Here is a 19,698-nt window from a genome sequence, read left to right on the forward strand (position 1 = left end):
TGTTGTCTGAGATCAACAAATGGTCGATAACCGTAGCAGCATTCCTACCCGTGAAAGTGGGAACAATGTTGCCCTCGCCATCCTTTGCAGTTTGCAGGGCAACTAAGTCATATTTTGCTAGAACTGAGTTTAATGACTCTCCGTATATATTATGAATAAAATGTACACACCCATCACCTCTATCGTCATTGAACCCACATGCCTTAGTTAACGATAGCGGGCACATTTGAAGGTTAAAGTCCCCCCCACAAATACATACAAGGTTAGCATGGTTAACATAACAAATTTTGTCCAAAGCCTTCTCCAATTAATTTACTGCAATTGAACGTAGGGGGTCTGGCAAGCTACTATAATAATTAATCAGCAGAACATCACAGCCATTAGTGTGTTGCAGCCATAACAATTGGGAATGATATCCAACCTTTTTGTACAAAATAAACTTCACCGGGAAGTCGATTGAGAGCAAGATCAAGAGGCCTCCTTTAGCTCTGCCCATAGTTGATCCCTGTGCTGGCAGATTGAATGAAACAAATCCCTCGTAACTTACATCTTCGACACTCCATGTCTCTTGGAGGCAGAGGATATCGAATCTGTCCATGAAATCTCGCCATCCCAGGGACTCTATTTTACTATTCCAACCTGCGATATTCCAACATCCTAATGTATAGCCGCTCTGGCCGTCTAATCGCTTTAGTTTGGGAATTATATTCTGCTCCCTAGATATCACATCTATGGCCCCCTGGTCACCACTTTTTAACATAGAGGGATAATGTTGCAGGCATAACCCCCCATAATCTTCCTCCTCTTGCACACCTGGGTCCATACTATCTTTAGGGCCATCATCATCCACGGGATTAGGTCAAGCTTGGCTTAAAAGCTCTGCCAATTCCAAGAGGTCCCTACCCTCTCCTTCCAGGTCCCGATGGGACCTTATCTCTTCTATTGGGTACCGTCAATCTACCGCCTCTAAACAGTTGAAGCGGTTATAGCTAAGGAACATATCTGGAATAAAGAGGGGGTCCGGTCTATTCCAGTTCCCTCTATTCAATCCCCTCCTTTCTACGCGTATCCACTCATTGAAACCTCCCGTGGCTACCCCTGCATTAGAGGGAGGATAAAAAAAAGGTTAGTGGGAGGGTCTGGATGGTTTCATCTAGCCCTTGATTAGGCCAGGCACATATATGGGAGACAGTTCTTGGGTCTCTAAAGGTGACCAGTATACAGCCACCTTTTATTCTTCTGGCCGTTCTATCAATCCAGGGTGTTCTCCTTACCATTACAATCTCACCGATAAGATGAGGGGGCCGGTCTATTTAAACTAAGCCAGTTGATAACCTTATTTTTAAGTGAAGCAAAAGATTCTTGCACGTGCTCCCTCAAAGTCGGCACGCCAGCTAAAATAACCACTAAAGGACTGGCTTCAGGTGGGAGGTCCGGTGTTAGAAGTCTCCCACTCTTACTGAAACCGGCTTCTCCATTCTCTCTAGACAGAGAATCAGGTTCCTTAGATGTTTCCTGGCCTGCCACAGACGGGCCGCTAGGAGGTTTGCTTACGGGCTTATTGGTAGGAGCAGGTTTAATACCACCCTGACATGGCGGGAGGGCAAAATTTGAGGTAACTACGTTTTTACTTACAGATTTATTAGTAGTTAACTGGGCAGCCCCATAGCTGATTAACAATCGCGGGTGTCTTAAGTGTCTTAGCGGGCTCCCTTGCGGTAGCTAACTTGTCCAATGTGCTACCGTTGCCTTTGACTAGTTTTTCTAACTGATCTAATTTACTAATAATCATTCTTGTCCATTCAACAAGGGGCAGTATAAGTGATTTCATCATAACTTCTATTTTTCCCAAGAGCTCACTATTTGTACTAAGTTCAGGATCTGGGATGGTATCGCCAATCGATGCGCTAAGTGGCCGGGGGCTCCCTGTTAGATGGGTTAATTTAGGTATTTTAGCCAAGCTCCCCTTCTGGGCACAATCCCCTCTTTCTATTGCTATTATTATTGTTATTTTTATTTTTCGTCTTAGGACTAAGCTTGGACTTCCCTCTCGGTACCGGTCTTGGTGTTATTCCGGAGAGCTAAGTAATAAAGATGGAGTAGGGGATAGTTGAGAATTTATAGAAATACCCTGCAAGGATGGAGACTCATGAGATCCACCAGGAAATGTGCTAATTCTGGTGGAATTTAAAGAAGCATCTACAGCGTCTAACTCTTGTAACTGGAAGTCTGACATGGAGCGTTGGGCAGCAGTTAAATTAGATGGTCCTGGGTCAGGTGAAGCAGCTACCCCAATGTGACCCAAGGATGAGCGCTTCCCTGACACTAAATCTAGGGACAGTCTTTTTTCTGTCAGGGCTATTTCCTTTTCCAATATAACCGTAGCCCGGTTAAGAAATATCCATAGTCCCCGTTACTACCCCACCCGCAGTACTGCAGGTTACCTTCCTCCCCTTCCCTGAGCGGAGAACCATAGTGTTCAGTATTGAATAGAATACAGTCAAGATGAAGAAAATGAAAGGGACAGGGCCTGGCCGGCCCCGGACAGCCTGCCCTTTGGCCGGGCTTTGCCCGGCGCCCACCCGCGTCGCTGGGCAATGAGGTCACTTAAGTCCTTCCTAGCAGGGGGCGTGTCCTCCGGGGGAAGAGGCACCAGCCGTAAGAAGTGAGGCCTGCTGGACCTTGCAGTCCCCCGGTGATTCCCCCTTACGGCAAGAGTCCCTCGAACAGAAAGCAGAGCCGTGGAGCGGGGACCGCAAGGCCCGGCAGACTCTGGGGTTAAGACCCTTCAGGGAAGTCCGATCTCCTCCGAGTCAGGTAAGTAGCAGTCCGTTTAGCAAAGCCAAGTGAGCGGCACCCGCGGAGCAGGTGGCGCGAAAGGTTAAAGTAGTATGCACCTGGCGGGGGGCGTGTCCACAGGGGGAAGAGGCACCAGCTGTAAGAAGTGATGCCTGCTGGACCTCGCAGTCCCCCGGTGATTACCCCTAACGGCAAGAGTCCCTATGTGCTCAAAATCCGCAAGTGGCTCACTGGAAGTCTCTACTTGTTCTTACGTTACATTAATACAGAGCACAGCCAGTCACCACAGCATTAGAAAATAAAATACTGCGTGCAAGGGTATCATCATGGATCAATAAGACACTGCCACACGCTCACCACACAATGACAAAGAAGCAAGATCTCCACACGCCCACACATTGGTAGGGGGTCAGACGTAAAGTTTAGAAGCTCCATGTTGCTAACCCGTGCTATAAAATGGTTGGTACTGTCGGGCATAGAGCAACTGCACCTCTAAACTTAAAACGGGAAGTTCAGCACTTCTCAGGGGAAAAGCGTACTTTCAATGGGAGAGAAGTGGCACTTCCGAGAAAACAAAGATACCCTGAGATAGTGAGTATTGGACTTGTATTTTTTTTTTTTAATCAGGCACTAGTGATACCTCACATCCAAAGTTTGAATTCAGGACCGATGGCTCACAAAGAAGGAAAGTAAGGAAACACGTTGGTCAACATAACTTCAGCAACAAATGCAAAACAAACATCACACAAAATATAAGCTTTTGTGTATCAGAAGCCAAACATGTTTAAGGGCAGAAGGAGCTGCGGGCCGAGGATCACAAAACATTTCCCCAAAGTAGCACCATCCCCGTGGATTAAACCATCGCCTAGAAATTCACACCTGCAACTTAGTGGACGTCAAGGGCGGTGGGTTTGTGCTATACTAAAACTCCATACCATCACGATCACATTAAGTGAAGAGTAAGGAGCCGCAAGGGGACTGTCTGAATAGTCAGTTTCTAACATGTCTAATGTCGCACTAATGTACGCGATGAACACAAATACGGTGATTTAAAGAATAAAAGGCTTTAAATGTTCAAGTATAGTCTACACGGAAAGAAAATAAGTTTGGGGTCCAAGTCGGGTACTATCAAGTAAATACCACTGTTGTAAAGAAGACTCGTGAACCGATGGTAAGTTAACTCTTCTTTATTGTTGTCACCCTGCTCTCCGCACTGACAGGAAAATGTCACATTCCAAGGATGACTCGGGGGAAGATACCAAGTGGCTGGGGCAGGGAAGGGGGGGATGGATCGTACCACTTTATTAAACATGCGTAGGTTACAACACATCTCCCTTTGAACCAACAAAGCATTTACCATCCCAGCTTAAGTTATAACACATGTCCCTTGATGTCAAACAAGAGTAAAACAGATTACAACAACCACTTATTTTCAAGCTGAGCTAACGATGTTAAATAGTGCTTGTTTATAGCATGGCGCTCGCTATACCGCCCATTCCGTTCCATGGTTAGCACTCCAGCGTTACATTAAAAAAAAATGAACTTTCCTTAGCCCAATCCAAAATGGCTACCACGTTCAAGACGGTTCTAGGTTTTGCCGACGTGACGGGTTCGACGCGGTCAAATCTGATGCATCGAAACAGCCACATCGGACTCATCGAGTTCCTCGACGTGTGGCAGTACGAAATCGGGCGCACCGCATCAACTCTTCCTCGACTGTCCTACCTCAAGCGCTAACCCAGAGTCTTTTATTCCCTCCCACTGCCCTGCTCACCCAGCCAGTGTTCCCCCGCCTCTCTGCACCTCTCAGCCGATGTGCGTCTCTACACCTCGTTCCCGACGGCAGTCAGCGTCCCTCCCATAAAACGCCCTTGCCCCCCACCTCACCTCCTCTGTGTCACTCCCAGTCATGCCCTTCTTCTGGTACCGCCCACAAAACTGAAGCTCCACCTCCGTTCTTACCCCTGTGGTTCAATTTACCTTCCAAGCGCCCACCTCTTTCAGCCCGTTTGTCGCCTATTCTACATACGCCACGCCCTCTGACCAGCCCCATCAAAACTGTATGAGTACACCGCTCACGCTAGATCTTTACGCATGCGGTTAAGGTCTAACGCGCATGCGTTGACCTACACTAGACTAAAACACCCCCCAACTTGGCGTTAGGGCTTGTAATTGGTCAATTCACTGATACCAGTAGGGTGTGGGCGTTCCTGAAAGTGCGTCCAAATCCGCTGATTGGATAGCCGATCGACACATCTCGGAATAAACCGGAAGACTCTAGAACATGGAGGGTGAGTGTGGACTGCGTGATGGTTTAAAAGTGGTTTGTACGGAATTAAGGCTTTAGTGTCATATTTGAAAGTAGAGTTTTTATTATTCGTATGTTGCATAGTTTTGAGAAGAAGTCATACATGCAGTGCTGGAAATGGAAACTTTTACCCTGAAGCCAGTGCTTTAAATGGGAAAAAGTAAGTGCTTAGGACAAGACATATAAGACACTTTTACTATGTGACCGAATACTTGTATATTCTTGATTGCGCACTCACATAAACAAGCAGCAATGCTCACACACAGCATTCCAAGAATGCACTTTAAAATACCCCCCTAGTGTCTGGATTCAATTCCTCTTTCACTCGCTTTTCTCTCACACACGCACACAAGCAGGCAAACACCCAGACAGAAGCAGACAGACACTCACACAAAAGACTCAGTTGGGATAAAGGCCATTTTACACCCCTTATCTCAGGTGGCTTTCTTAATTGCTGCAGTCAGCGGGATGCCTGGATTCGAGTGTGTGCACAAATGCACATCATAGTGTGAATGTGATTGATAGCACAGGGTCTGAATGGACCCTGCTCTGTCAAACACAGCGTGGTGGTGAACAACAGACATTATGCAGATGAGCCCTGCTGAATTGTTAGGAGGTGGCTCAGCTTTGGCTGTCAGACAGCTTAGTTTGTGTGCATGTGAGCCAAAGCAACAATGAGCCTACCTTTGATGAGTACCGGTACTTTCCTTGGCAGCAGAGAAGTGCCAGTACTCAGAGCCGTAAAAATGAGAAGTGCCGGTACTCCGTACTGGTGAGTACCGGCCAGTGGTCGAAGTGGAGAAAAGAAAGTAGGGGAACTGTGGGCGGAGCATCAGGGGACGGGATTAATCTGAGTGGGCGGAGTCAAAGGTGTGGCTAGAAAGAGCAAAACATCCTAATTTTTAGTATGTTTGGCATTTCACTAACCAGTTACAGCTTATAAAGATTATTTAATGCAACCAATAGGTACATGTTTATTTGAGGTTTAATATGAGTTATTGACATTAAAATACATTTACAATGCGGGATACGTTTTCAATCATAGAATGTCACAAATACGCATATAAGTGGGATCATAAGCCATGTGTGTCCAAGCCATGCAGTTTCTTTCATCAGCACTTCTCCTCCCTTTTTCTAACCACTTCTGAAAATAAAATTTGGCTTTAGATTCCACGACAGGAGGCCCCACGTGTTGGGGAGCACTGTTGATTACATCATTCTGTGCCCCTAGGTCAATGCAAAATTGTATTCCTACATTTTTTACAAGCTTCACGCAACATGTCATGAAGCCAGAATTAGATGCCTCTTAGTTTCCTGTTATTGTATCTAGACATAGACAACCCAAACCTGGTGTTTTTGCAGATGCTTTTAGCAGTATCAGATGAATGAGATATAAATAATTTATTAGTAGTTTGTGTAATTGCTACGCGAGTTAGTTAGCAATGAGAATTACAAAAGCATCAATTCTGAAATTATGAGACTCAAACATTGGTAGAGTTCAAGACATGCAAAGTGGCTTTGCGTGGCTTTTAAAATATGACTTGGAGCTTTGCGTTGTGCATGTACCATGTTGCATGGAGCAAGGATGGCGCAAGGCCCTTGTAAGCATGCCACTTAGTCTGGTGTGCATGCAAATCCTGCAATGTCAATCCCTGGTGAGTTGCATCCGTACTGCTAGAACAAAGCCAATGGAGGCACCAATGAGTGAGGGGGACTGACCTCAAGGGTCATGTGACCTCAGTGACACCGTCACTGCTGCTCTAGGGTGTGCTGCTTTTTAGGCCTGCCTGCAAGACTGGAGGTGAAGTTCAGTATGGATTGTGGTGGACAGGCCTTCAAGGTGCTAAGATACCAGGGTTTCTAAGGTCTAGCTGGGACGTCTAAGGTCTAGGAGGGAAATGTGCTCCCTCAGGAGAGTGGTCTTGTGGACTAGTCATGAAGGCCGAACCAGGTTCCCCAGTTCCAAATTTGGTAGCACTGGCCATAGTGCCACATCCTACCCCCCCCCCCCCCCCGAACACCCTTCTGCCCCACTGAGAGAAACTTACACTGTCTTCAGCTGCAACCCAATTCTGCCCCATTATAAACACCTGGATGTGACTCAATTCAAATTATGCATTGCCTGAAGAAAAATAGCATCCTGGAAAAAGCAAACACTCATAGGGAATGCAAGATTATGTAAAGCATGCAAAATATAAGCAGGAACGACATGTTACCTTAACGCTTTTACAATCCTTGTTCAGAAATCAATGAGTAATTTTTCTCTCAAACGTTGAGGACATGAATACAAGACTCCTCCTGTACACAGGTGTGCCTTTGTTGGATTCCTGGACAGCAATGACGTGGTTAAGCAGGGCTCAGAAGAGAAAGGACTCTTCTGGAGAATCTGATCTGACTCACGGAAACCCACCAGGAGTCCTCCAAATTCATGTCAGCCAGCTAGCTGCTCAAAAATATGCATTATGTATTCAAGTGTCCTGCAAAAGATACCTTTTGAACTGTCCGGCTTGGCTAACTCTTCTACTCACAAAAAACTTCAGAGAGATCTTGACAGTAAAAGGCAAAATTATATTTTCATTCAGGAAGTGAACAAAAAGCAGTAACCCACTGAGCTATCCACATAAATTATTGTTCTTTTTATATGCATGGTACATGTTCTTTGCATCAAGCGTGTTAACCCTCTGCACTACCTTAGATGCGTCAAAACAGCTATTAGACAAAACTCCCTCCCATCTCTCTCTTCAAGTACATTGATCACCAGAGTTATCTTGACACTTTTATTGTTGCCCGGAGCCTGCTGAATATACAAGGAACTTTACAGTAATTTAAAAAACTCCAGCACTACTACAAAACCGACCCCCATTAACTAAATCGACCCCCTATCCTTCCGGACACCCTGGGAAAGGTCTGATGGCTGGTACGGCCAGTCAGGCCCAGTTACTGTAAAGCCTTTTTCAATGCACTATTGTAGATATGTATGCTTATTTGATATAAACGTCACGGATCACTGTTAGTGTAAGACACAGATTCTTCCTGAATATCCTTTGAATTGGGTTCCTGTGTGAATGATACACCTGAGCAGTTTAGTACAAAGCTTTCAGCACAAGAATGCCTCTGGGTAGTCCTCTGAGGTAAGCACATTAATGTTATTCCTAAGGACCCTCACACAGGACCACTTGCCTTTTTGACCTTTCTGTACATTTCCTGCCTATGCTTTACTATGCAAACATCGTTTTGGCAGAGAAGCCATAATACTATCCCAATTTCTACCAGTCATCTCTCATATACAAAGGGACCAACCGTTGACAAAACTAGCCTGCAGTTTAGCTATTGATGCTGATTCTGGTCGGTGCTTGACATTTTTTAAGCAAAAACTGAGAAGTATCAGCAATGGTTAATTTATCTTTATGCATTAAATAATATGTTTCTAAATCCATTGTTTATTTGACAAAAATATTTTTTAGAGGTCCCTATAAATATGGGTTTAATCATCAATGAATGAATGACAGCCACAAACTACAATCCAGGTTTCCGATTATTTACTTAGAAACTTGGAACATTAAATATATTTCTGGCATCTGTATAGTGCACCTTCTTTGCAGCAGGCATATTACCCCTGTGCGTTACATTAGATGAGTCAAAACACAAAACTGCCAACAAATAAATCTCCAATCTATCTCCAGCAGGAAGATAAACAATCAGAGATATCAGTCTTAACACTTTTATAGTTGCAGAAAAACTACTAGGTTTACAAGAAACTCTGCAGTGAGTTATGTTTTTTTAAGAGATAGTCATTTTGCTGCACAGTTTTGCTGGTTAAGTCGAGCCTAGAGTCAGTGCGAATGCGCTGCTTTGCAGGGCTTATTGTAGAGGAGTACAGAGTAGAAGCTCTAGAGTACGGAGTAGAAGCTCCACCCACTATCCGCCCATATTTGCCATTGGCTTATGTCATTGTCCGTCCTAAATGCTGGCTTCAGATTTGTCAATAGGCTTGTTAGTCCCTCCTTAGTACCGCCTCCTCTCCATTTGTCATCTCCCATGGTGACTGGCCCCTTTACTTTAAGTGTTCTTCGACCTGGTACCAAGGGACAAATTGTGGGGTGTGCTGGAAAATTTGGGATGTATTCTAGAAGAATGTTCCTTCTGTGGTCATAAGTGTCAAATAAACAATATACATCCAATAATTAAGAATGGTGACAGAATTAAATAACAGTGTTTACTTTATCATAGTTTTTATTTTCATTTAATGTCGTTTTTCATTTCACTTTTTTTTAAATATAAAAAGACATGATTCATCATAGATACATTTAACAAACTTATATTTTTTGAACACACATAATTATAACGCATCAGTAATAGAAAAATTTATACAAGATTATAGTGCACAATTAATTTTAAGACAGCCACCTGATATAAGAAACTCAACTCAATTCACTAACATACACACATGCATACCACATCCACACTACCAAAAGGGGAAAAAAGGGAGAAACTAGGTGTTGATTGACAAGTACACAGGTTGTCAAATTCTAGGGTCTCAGAAGAATTCGGGACCCCCGCACATGATAGGTCGACGCGCGTTTCGGTGGGTGAACCACCTTCCTCAGGACCTTTTTTCTCTTGTGGATCAAGAAATATCAGGGGACCAGTTTTCGTTGCGAGACAGGGCGCAATTCCTTCAACCTGTACAGAGAGGGTTCTCCAGGGAGTCAATTAAAACGGTTTTCGTTGCGAGACAAGGCGCAATTACTTCAACCTGTTCAGAGATGGTTCTCTAGGGAGTCAATTAAAACTTTTAATGACTGATGATGCCCTCAGTGTTCCAATACGGATCGATAAAAAGTGGTCTCAATAACTGCGGTATCTTGTTATTGGCACATAAAAGCATTCCTCTCTTTAGTCCGAGTTATGGTGCCGTGCATCAGCCGGGAATTGTGGGTGTTCCTTTCTTTGGTCGAATAAGTGACTCCTTTCTTTATACTGCATCCATCCGAACGTAAGAAATCACGGAGTCTGTTTTCATCTTCCTCGGCGATCGTCCTGAGGAAGGTGGTTCACCCACCGAAACGCGCGTCGACCTATCATGTGCGGGGGTCCCGAATTCTTCTGAGACCCTAGAATTTGACAACCTGTGTACTTGTCAATCAACACCTAGTTTCTCCCTTTTTTCCCCTTTTGGTAGTGTGGATGTGGTATGCATGTGTGTATGTTAGTGAATTGAGTTGAGTTTCTTATATCAGGTGGCTGTCTTAAAATTAATTGTGCACTATAATCTTGTATAAATTTTTCTATTACTGATGCGTTATAATTATGTGTGTTCAAAAAATATAAGTTTGTTAAATGTATCTATGATGAATCATGTCTTTTTATATTTAAAAAAAAGTGAAATGAAAAACTACATTAAATGAAAATAAAAACTATGATAAAGTAAACACTGTTATTTAATTCTGTCACCATTCTTAATTATTGGATGTATATTGTTTATTTGACACTTATGACCACAGAAGGAACATTCTTCTAGAATAAATCTCCTTTTTCCCCTCTGTTCCTTGGTCGCAACTTATCTCTTAGAGGGGGTCCCATTTTCCATGCTGTAGCTCTGGAAAATTTGGGATGTCCATTAGAACTACTAGACCTCATTATTAGATTCCATGAGGATAACTATGTGAGGGTAAGGTGGGGCGGCCAGGGACAAGTGACGGAAACATTTCCCGTAACTCGAGGTGTCCGTCAGGGGTGTGTTCTGGCCCCAACACTCTTCCTCCTTTTCATTGACCAAGTTGTTAAATTCTTCATGGATACCCCCACTGATGCCCCAATGTTGGCTGGGATGAGATTCCCCCTTCTCATCTTCGCCGACGACACTTTACTCCTCTCAAGAACACGTAGCGGACTCCAGCGGGCTTTGGACCGCTTTGAGGAGTACTGTGCTATTAACAACCTGGTGGTAAATGTGGGGAAAACGAAGTTTATGGTTTTTACTAAAAATCACCCAGTTCGGAGCTCTGTGAGGTTGAACGGAGTTAACCTCGAGCAAGTTGATACCATGACCTACTTGGGGGTCACCCTTGACAGCCGTTTGAGATGGAAAGACCAAATTAACATCCAACATCTCAAATTTGAATGGCTGACCGGCTGCCTCGTTAAAGAGCAAAAGGAATCGACCACAAAGCGGGTTCTACCGGCCCTCAAGATCTATGATGCTAAAATCTCTACCGCCATTCTTTATGGCGCTGATCTTTGGGGCTATATGGACCTGCTCAACTTATTTAAAACCCAATGTAAGTTTTTCCGTAACTTAGTAGGTCTTCCACAGTCGACCCCCTCGATTCCCCTCTGCCTGGACCTAGGGTCCCCTCCGATCAACGAGATGGCTAGCTTTAGGTTGGTGGCCCTGTGGAGACGTATATGGACGTCTCCAGATCTATTTCTTTTTGCAAAAGAATTGGCTGAAGTCAGGTCTATCACTGGATCTGGGAAAATTCCATGGTTCTCTGCTGTAAAAACCATCCTTACTGATATGGGCTTAGAACATCTTTGGTCATCCCCTCAATCCAATGTTTTCCCCTCCAAACATGAGTTTAAATCCCTGTACTGGGCCTCGATCCGTCTAAAAAGAGTTTCACTCTCTAACAATAATAGTCTTACGGGCCGGTTTTTAACATTCAAACTTGACCTATTGCGAGAGCCCTATTGGGATATAATAACGAGACCACTAGATAAAAAACTGTACCATCAGTTTAGAGTGGGTTCTTTGCCTCTGAACTCTTTCTCAAACAAATGGTCCACAGGGTCATCATCCAACTTTAAATGTTGCCCAGGTCATAATGAATCCGAGGGACATTTTCTGTTTGCTTGTCCTAGATATGCTGCATCCCGAAAGAAATGGCTAAAACCTCTGTTTCAAAAATTACCATTTAAAACATCTGCGGAAGCCATTCGGGTGCTTAAGACCAACACCTCTGAACTTATTGTTGTAAGTCTGGCAAAATATTTGGGCTGGGCCTGGCTCTTAAGGCTAAAACAAATGTTGTAGCTCTCTGGGCCACCCATACTGTCTTGTTACTTGATAGAATATGTTCCAGTTTAAATCACTTGTTTTTAGTATTTTCCATCTGCATCCTTTGCACATTCGGCAAGAAAGGGCTCACTGATGATGAATATGAATTGAAATGCTTTTTTAACATAATTCATTTTTTCTTAAATTTTTTCTTAAATTTATTCAGGTTTTCTATTAATTGATATTTAATACTTTTTTACACATTCTCTTTCTTTGGTCTGTTTCAAATGTGCTTTGTATCTGTTTATTGATGGTTGTTCTTCTCCTCATTTCTAAACAGTTTTTGTTTAAAATTTGATTTGTTCGATTACTTTGTATTTTAATGTGTCTTTTATGATTTGTCTAAAATCGAAATAAAGACTTGAAACCTGAAACCTGTGTTACATGGTAGGTGTTATGTTAGACTGGGAGCACTATTTTCATTAATGAGGTTCTCCTACTCCAAGTAGGACGTGCTTTGCAGCATTCTTTACCCTGCCCCGTGACGCCCTCCGTCCCGTTGTCCGTGCTTTTCACTCCCCGTCTCCCCCATTGTCGGTATCTTTCACTCCTCCCTCTCTCCCGTTGTCTGTGCATTGTCCATGGCTTTTACTCCCCCCTGCCCTCCCTCCCGTTGTCCGTTTTGCGTTGTCCATGCCTTTCACTCCTCCACCCTCCCTCCTGTTGTCTGTGCCTTTCACTCCCCCTCCCCCACCCTCCCTCCCGTTGTCTGTGGCTTTCACTTCCTCATCCCCAGTTATCCGTGCCTTTCACTCCCCCGCCCCCTCCCATTGTCCGTGATGCCTCCCATTTGTAATGCAATAGGTCTTGCATAAATACGAGACCTATTTCAGTCCAAATGCTTGTATTAAAGAGTTTGCGTCCTGTTTACACGTGGCTATGCCCTGCTCACAGTGGCAGACACACAATCAGAGGGCTTTAAAGCGCATTACATGGTCTCCAGTCACTTTATTTAAGGGCATATTTCTTTGTAACAAAGACATTTGGGCATTAAATGGTTTCAAGGTCGTTTGATTTTTTGTTTATGAACTTTAAAATTAACTCTTATTAAGGAGTGTATACTGCCGTAAACTTCAATGACTTACACCCTTTTTGAGAAATTGCGTGTAGCTGTGCAAGCATGACTTTATATTTAGCTTGGAGCACATTAGAACAGCTTTGTACAAATTCAGTTCGATAAGAAATGTTCTATTTTTTTTCACAGATAGCTGCAAATTCATAGTACAAAACAACCATTTGAGTCTTGGCGTCACTTTCACATATAGTGATCTGGGGCAATTCACAGTCCTTAGGGTCCATTAACTTTGTCGACTTCATAATTCTTTATTGCACAAGATAACACATCTTTGAGATGAAAGCGCCAAGCATCCTGGCTGCTACATTCTTGCAACAGAGTTTTGTTTCAATCTTCTCACCTTGAGGTGATAACTCTGTAATCTAATAAAACACGAATGTACTGTGTGATCTTGTGTAAACATGTAAGAAATTAACATTTTAAATGCTTTTTAAAAGAATTACATTTATTTGTTTGTTTTCAGTATCGGCTTTGCGCTTTGGGATCCTGGTATGTTTGTGGTCTACACACATTCTTGGGAGGGCTTTAAACAAGCCTTTGTAATGCAATAGGTCTAGCATTTGTGAGACTTTGAGCTACTGGCATTGTAAATTACAAACCTTTTATCTATGTGTTCGTTTTGAAAATAGAGAAATAAAAGGCATTGTCTTTACAATGCCAATAGCTTAAAATTTCATAAATGCGAGAACCTATTGCATTGCAAATGCTTTTTTTGTTACTGGGGGCTGATTTTGCAGCACTGCCGCAAAACCAGTCCTCAGTTACAAAACCATCATCCCACCCCTCCAGCCTCTCGTCCCATGCCCAGTATGGCAAGTCAAGTCAAGTCAAGTCAGAGAATTTATATAGCGCACTACATACCCAGAGGGTCTCAAGGCGCTTGGGGAAGGGTGGGGGATTATTTGTCGAAAATCCAAGTTTTAAGCTGTTTTCTGAAGGATAGGTGGGTTTGAGTGAGGCGGAGGTGAATGGGAAGGGAGTTCCATGTTTTAGCTGCTAGGTAGGAGGAGGATCTTTCCCCCATGGTGGATTTGTTGATGCGAGGAATATCAGCGAGTGCTTGGTTGGAAGAACGTAGCTGGCGGGATGGGGAGTAGAAGGATAGACGAGTGTTGAGGCATTCTGGTCCAAGTTCGTAAAGTGCTTTGTGTGCGTGGGTGAGGACGCGGAACGTTATCCTCTTATTGATAGGGAGCCAGTGGAGGTCTTTTAGGTGACCGGAAATGTGGTCTTTACGCGGTATGTCTAGTATGAGTCTGGCTGATGCGTTTTGGATGCGTTGGAGTTTTTTCTGAAGTTTCGCGGTGGTACCGGCGTATAGGGTGTTTCCGTAATCCAGGCGGCTTGTAACCAGTGCGTGAGTGACCGTCTTTCTGGTTTCGGTGGGGATCCAGCGAAATGTTTTTTTGAGCATGCGGAGGATGTTGAAGCAAGATGATGAAACTGCGTTGACTTGTCTGGTCATCGAAAGTGAGGAGTCCAGGATGACGCCCAGTTTCCGTGCGTGGTCAGTTGGGATGGGTGCTTTTCCTAGGACAGCTGGCCACCAAGAGTCGTCCCTGTCGGAGGGAGAATTACCCAAGATGAGGGCTTCTTTTTTGTCTGAGTTCAGTTTGAGACGGCTGAGCTTCATCCATTCGGCTACTTCTTTCATTCCTTTATGTAGGTTGGTTTTGGCGGTGTTTGGGTCTTTGGTGAGGGAGAGGATTAGTTGAGTGTCATCAGCGTAGGAGATGATGTTGAGGTTGTGTTGGCGTGCGATGGCCGCGAGGGGGCTCATGTATACGTTGAAGAGGGTGGGGCTGAGTGAAGATCCTTGTGGTACGCCACAGATGACTTCGGTGGCCTCTGACTTGAACGGTGGGAGGCAGACTCTCTGGGTTCTTCCGGCAAGGAATGAGGGGATCCAATCCAGTGCTTTTCCTTGTATTCCGATGTTGTTGAGGCGTTGTAGAAGGGTGCTGTGGCAGACTGTGTCGAAGGCTGCGGAGAGGTCAAGGAGGATGAGGGCGACTGTGTCTCCATTGTCCAGTAGTGTTCGAATGTCGTCTGTTGCTACGATGAGGGCGGTTTCAGTGCTGTGTTTGACTCGGAAGCCGGACTATGAAGAGTCGAGGGAGTTGTTGGTTTCGAGGAAGGCGGAGAGCTGGTTGTTGACTGCTTTCTCGATGACTTTGGCCGGGAATGGTAGGAGCGAAATGGGGCGGTAGTTTTTGAGTTCGGTGGGATCTCAGTCTGACCTTGCTGCCAGACCTATTTGTTTTCACAGCCAGACCCTGGATGGGGTCTGAAAGGGGCTCCGGTGTTGGGGGTCACAGAACTTGTGCTTCTTATATGCATTTTTTTTTAAAAGGTCAACAGTATGGGGCAGATTTACAAGCCCCGTGCTCCTCTTTTACGCTGCTGTTGCGTCACTTTTGTGACGCGGTGGCGCAAAAGATGCGCCATGGTGCTGGGTATTTACAACGTGACCCATCTGGGAGATGCGTCACGTTGTAAAGCCCTGCGCCAGAAGTAGGCATTCCTGCGCAGGGGCGTTCCGGCACAGGAACGCCTCCCAAAAGTGGCTGAGTGAAATCTACAAGATTTCACTCAGTCACTTTTGAGCCCATGCTGCTCAAAACCCTGCGCCTTCTTGAAGCAGGCATAAGGATTGACGCAGCATTGTACAGATAGGTATCCCCAGAGCATTGCTGGAGCTGCGTCTCACTTGCAACGCAACTCCAGCAATGTGCCGCCTTTACGCATCTGTGCCTTTTTTGCCCCTTGGTGTGCCGCATTGTAAATGTGACGCATCCATGGTGGCGGAGCCATAGCACACCATAACTGGCGCATCCCTGCTGATAGGCAGGGATACGGCAGTTATTGTAAATCTGCTCCTATGTTTTTAAAAGACCACATCCCTGAACACTGACCGAGCAGCCGTACACATTAAATCTAATTACATAAGACACATTAAATAAAATAACATAAGAAAAAAAGCTGAGTAAGACATTAAACGTTTGTAAAAAAAAATGCACCAAGGTATTCTTTAATTTTCCCAACTTGTGTGATGTTTATTTACGAGGGAGCATGGAGTACAGAGGCAGTCCAGGCTCCTCTTGCAGACCCCAGTGCCGAGAAAAGAGCAGAGCTGTAAAGGAGGGGCTAGGGGCCTTTGGGCAGGCACGCAGAACAATATCCAGGCGAGGCTGGTGGGGCTGGGTCAGCTGGGGGCCTGCCTTCCTCCTATTTTCCAGTTCTGGCTGGGTGGAGAGCAAATTTGCAGCCAGCCAGCTGATTCCTCACTAAATCCCTTTTCTTCTTTTTCAGGAGGTGGTGTCCTTCAGTCTGGGTGAGCCCGAAAATAAAGGGCATATTAGGTCAGGGCAGCCCACCAAAGCTTCCTGATGTGACTATTGTTTTGGACACAGTGGGGGCAGCCAGGTAGCGGCAGTAAATGAGCTGTTAATCACTGCACCATTAGAGCCATCAGAGGTATCAGTTTTCCCGTTTACGGCCCTTTCAGTGTTGTTTTTCAGACCCCTGTCCAGTGGGGAAGGGGGAGGAGGTCGTGGGCACTGCGGAGGCCTTCCTCGATATGCACCAAACTGGGGACACGGCTGAATGATTAAGGCAGCTATCATTTTAATATGGCCCATTCCTGGGACGCTTTTTTAATAAAAAGAAGTAGGGGAACGGACTGTAAGAAATGTAAAAAGTAGGGGCACGCCGCGCCCTTCCGTCCCGCCCACTTCTACCACTGGTACCAGTCCATTTAAAGCACTGCCTGAAGTCTATACTTCGGGATCGTGGTGTGTGTTTTGTATGGTTGTTGGTAGAAAGAGTACTGTTTGGTTGTGTTTTGTTCAGGCAGCCGCTCTCTGGAATTGGCGTGGAAAAGGTTTAGCCCTGAGGGCCAAGATTCTTGTTTTAGGGTTGGTTTCCTACAAAGGGGGGGGGGGGAGGGTGTTAGTGAATATTTATTTTATATTAAAAGTTTTATATAGCGCTAGCTCGACCTGTAGGTATCAGACCTGCTTACATACACACTGTAAAAAAAACAGAAGGAAATTGCATTGCATAATAGGCAGGCAGTAGGGAAGCAAAACCAGAGATAAAAAAAGACAGCATGAAAAATAAGTAAACAGTGCATCGGAGGGGGAGAGAACAAAAAAAAGGTGGTAAACTCAGTCCGGTCACTAACTATCCTTGAATGTCGAGAGAGAGGAGTCAATTCGATATTGAAGTCTGGGTTAGTTGACGTTGGTCAGGAAAGTATTTGTTAAGGAGATGGAGTTTTATGTCCCTTTTGAAACAGGAGAAAGAGGGGTTACATCTGAGGACTCTAGGGAGAGCAGAGCGTTCCACATCCTGGGAGCGTTGCCAGAAAACGATCGCTATTGGGTGGTTTTCTGTTTCAGTTTCGGAGGAATAAGAAGGAGTGAGTTGGAGCTTCTCAGTGTTCTGTATTGACCCGCTCTTACCAGTTTGCTGTTCAGGTAGTTGGGGGCCGGAGAGTGAAGGGTTTTGTGTGTATGCAGGCCAGCTTGTAAATACACCTCCCTTCTATGGGAAGCCAGTTGAGGGAGTTGAGAGCTGGAGTGATGTTTTCAAATCTTTTTACTCCAGATATGAGTCGAGCGGCCATGTTTAGCACTGCCCTTAGTGTGGCTAGGTGAGCTTTTGGAGTCCCTGTTAGGATGGCGTTCTCGTAGTCGATTTTAGAGAGAACTAGGGATTGGACTACTGTCTTGAGGTCATCATGTGGAAGAAAAGGTTTCAATTTCATGAGATGTTTTAGAGAGAAAAGAGCACTACAGTTTTTGATGTGGGCCTCCGTTGATAAGTTCTTGTCAAGGGTGATGCCTAGAGACTTAACTGAGTCAGATAGGACGAAGGGGCAGTTTAGGGCAACCAGATTCTTGAGCCACTCTTGGATTGGTCGATGGTTGCTATTTGGAGAGAATAGGATTCGTTCCATTTTATCTGGGTTGAGCTTTAAGTGGTTAGCTTTGAACCAGGTTTGGATCTCGGTTAGAGTGACATTGAAGTGTCGGATGTTGCTGGGAGACTTGATTTTGAAATATATTTGGGTGTCATCAGTGTAAAGGTGGTAATTCACTCCAGCTTTTTTCAAGATGATTGTGAGGGGCTGCATGAAGAGATTGGAGAGGATCGAGCCTTGCGGGATCTAAAGTGTGACTTTTGTTGGCTTTGAGAGACTGAAGTTGATTTTAATTTGTTGCGAGCGGTGTTGCATGAAGGAGGTAAACCATTTTAGTACTGTGCCATTAATGCCGGAGGGCTTCGACAAGGTCTCCAGAAGAGCTGGATGATTTACTGTGTCGAATGCCGTAGATAGGTCAAAAAGGATGAGTAGGCAGGCATCACCTTCATCTAAAGCCTTGTGAATATCGTCAGAGACTGTGAGCATAGCTATTTCTGTGCTACAGCCTTTCCTGAATCCTGATTGAAAGGTGTCAAGGAGATTGAACTCATCAGTGTGTTTGTTGAGTTGGTGGAGAACGCATTTCTCCAATGTTTTTGCAAGGAATGGGAGGTTGGATATAGGTATGAGGTTGTTAAGATCATTAGGGTCGGCCCCTGGTTTCTTGAGAATGGGTGTGATTTGCCCCTAGTTGAAGGAAGTCTGGGACACAGCCTGGTGTGAAAGAGTCGTTGATGATTTTTGTCCAGAAAGGGGAAATGGTGTGGTTGAGTTCTTTTATAATTGTGGATGGGAGGGGGTCCATATTGTGGGATGAAGGTTTAAGGTTAGAGAGTATACTGAAGACCTTGTTTTCCGACATTAGCTCAAAGTCGGAATAACAAGGAAAGAAGATGCTTTTCTCCCTTTGGCCTCTTAGGCAACCTTGCTATCTCCATCTACATAGGGAAAATCATGTTCCAAGCCAACAACACAAACCTGGCCGGCAGGCAACCTCATTTATCCCACCCTCAAGTCTTTCTGTCCTCCCATTGCTGCTTCTTTTTTCACCCCACCGACCCTCTACCTAATACCCTCCTACATACCAAGAGACCATCCTCTCCCCAGACCCAAACAGATAAGTCTCCCATAGACATCTCAGAACTAGCCTGTCTCCTAGAAAGTTACACTTCAAGTTCCAACCCCTCATTCCAGCAGTGGGCTACCCATTTTCCACCATTATGTCATACCACAGTCCAACTAATACGCACCATGCCAGTGTACGTTCACCCCCTCTTAACTTGATACAAATCCAACCTCCCTCCCTGAACGCTCTTACCAGAAAGTCAACCGCTTCTCCCTGATCTGAATGCTACACAATTGCTAGTCTGCAGTCAAACACTGTCTAGAGATAACATGCTCATTCCTGGACTATCATCTTGATGTCCTGATCTTCATTGAAACGTTCGCTTCCGCATTCCCCAGACGCGAAGACGAAGCAGCGAGGTCAGCAGCGTTTAGAGAAGAGTTGAATTTCTTCGCGCTTT

The 19,698-nt window shown here is 44.8% G+C and overlaps 2 protein-coding genes across 2 annotated transcripts in view; one reads left to right on the top strand and one right to left on the bottom strand.

The window, feature by feature from the left end:
• The window catches only part of SPSB3 (splA/ryanodine receptor domain and SOCS box containing 3), a 213,713-nt gene extending 209,054 nt beyond the window's left edge, over window positions 1-4,659 (bottom strand). The window contains exon 1 of the mRNA XM_086941245.1: window positions 4,574-4,659. The gene's annotated coding sequence lies outside the window, so the exon portion shown is untranslated. The remainder of the gene's footprint in view (window positions 1-4,573) is intronic.
• Window positions 4,660-4,971: 312 nt separating this feature from the next.
• NUBP2 (NUBP iron-sulfur cluster assembly factor 2, cytosolic) overlaps window positions 4,972-19,698 on the top strand; it is a 190,236-nt gene continuing 175,509 nt past the window's right edge. Inside the window, exon 1 of the mRNA XM_086941247.1 lies at window positions 4,972-5,090. Coding sequence (XP_086797373.1) covers window positions 5,084-5,090 — 7 coding nt within the window. The 5' untranslated portion in view covers window positions 4,972-5,083. The remainder of the gene's footprint in view (window positions 5,091-19,698) is intronic.

Source organism: Lissotriton vulgaris, chromosome 10 (genome assembly GCF_964263255.1).
Source record: "Lissotriton vulgaris chromosome 10, aLisVul1.2, whole genome shotgun sequence".
Lineage (NCBI taxonomy): Eukaryota > Metazoa > Chordata > Amphibia > Caudata > Salamandridae > Lissotriton > Lissotriton vulgaris.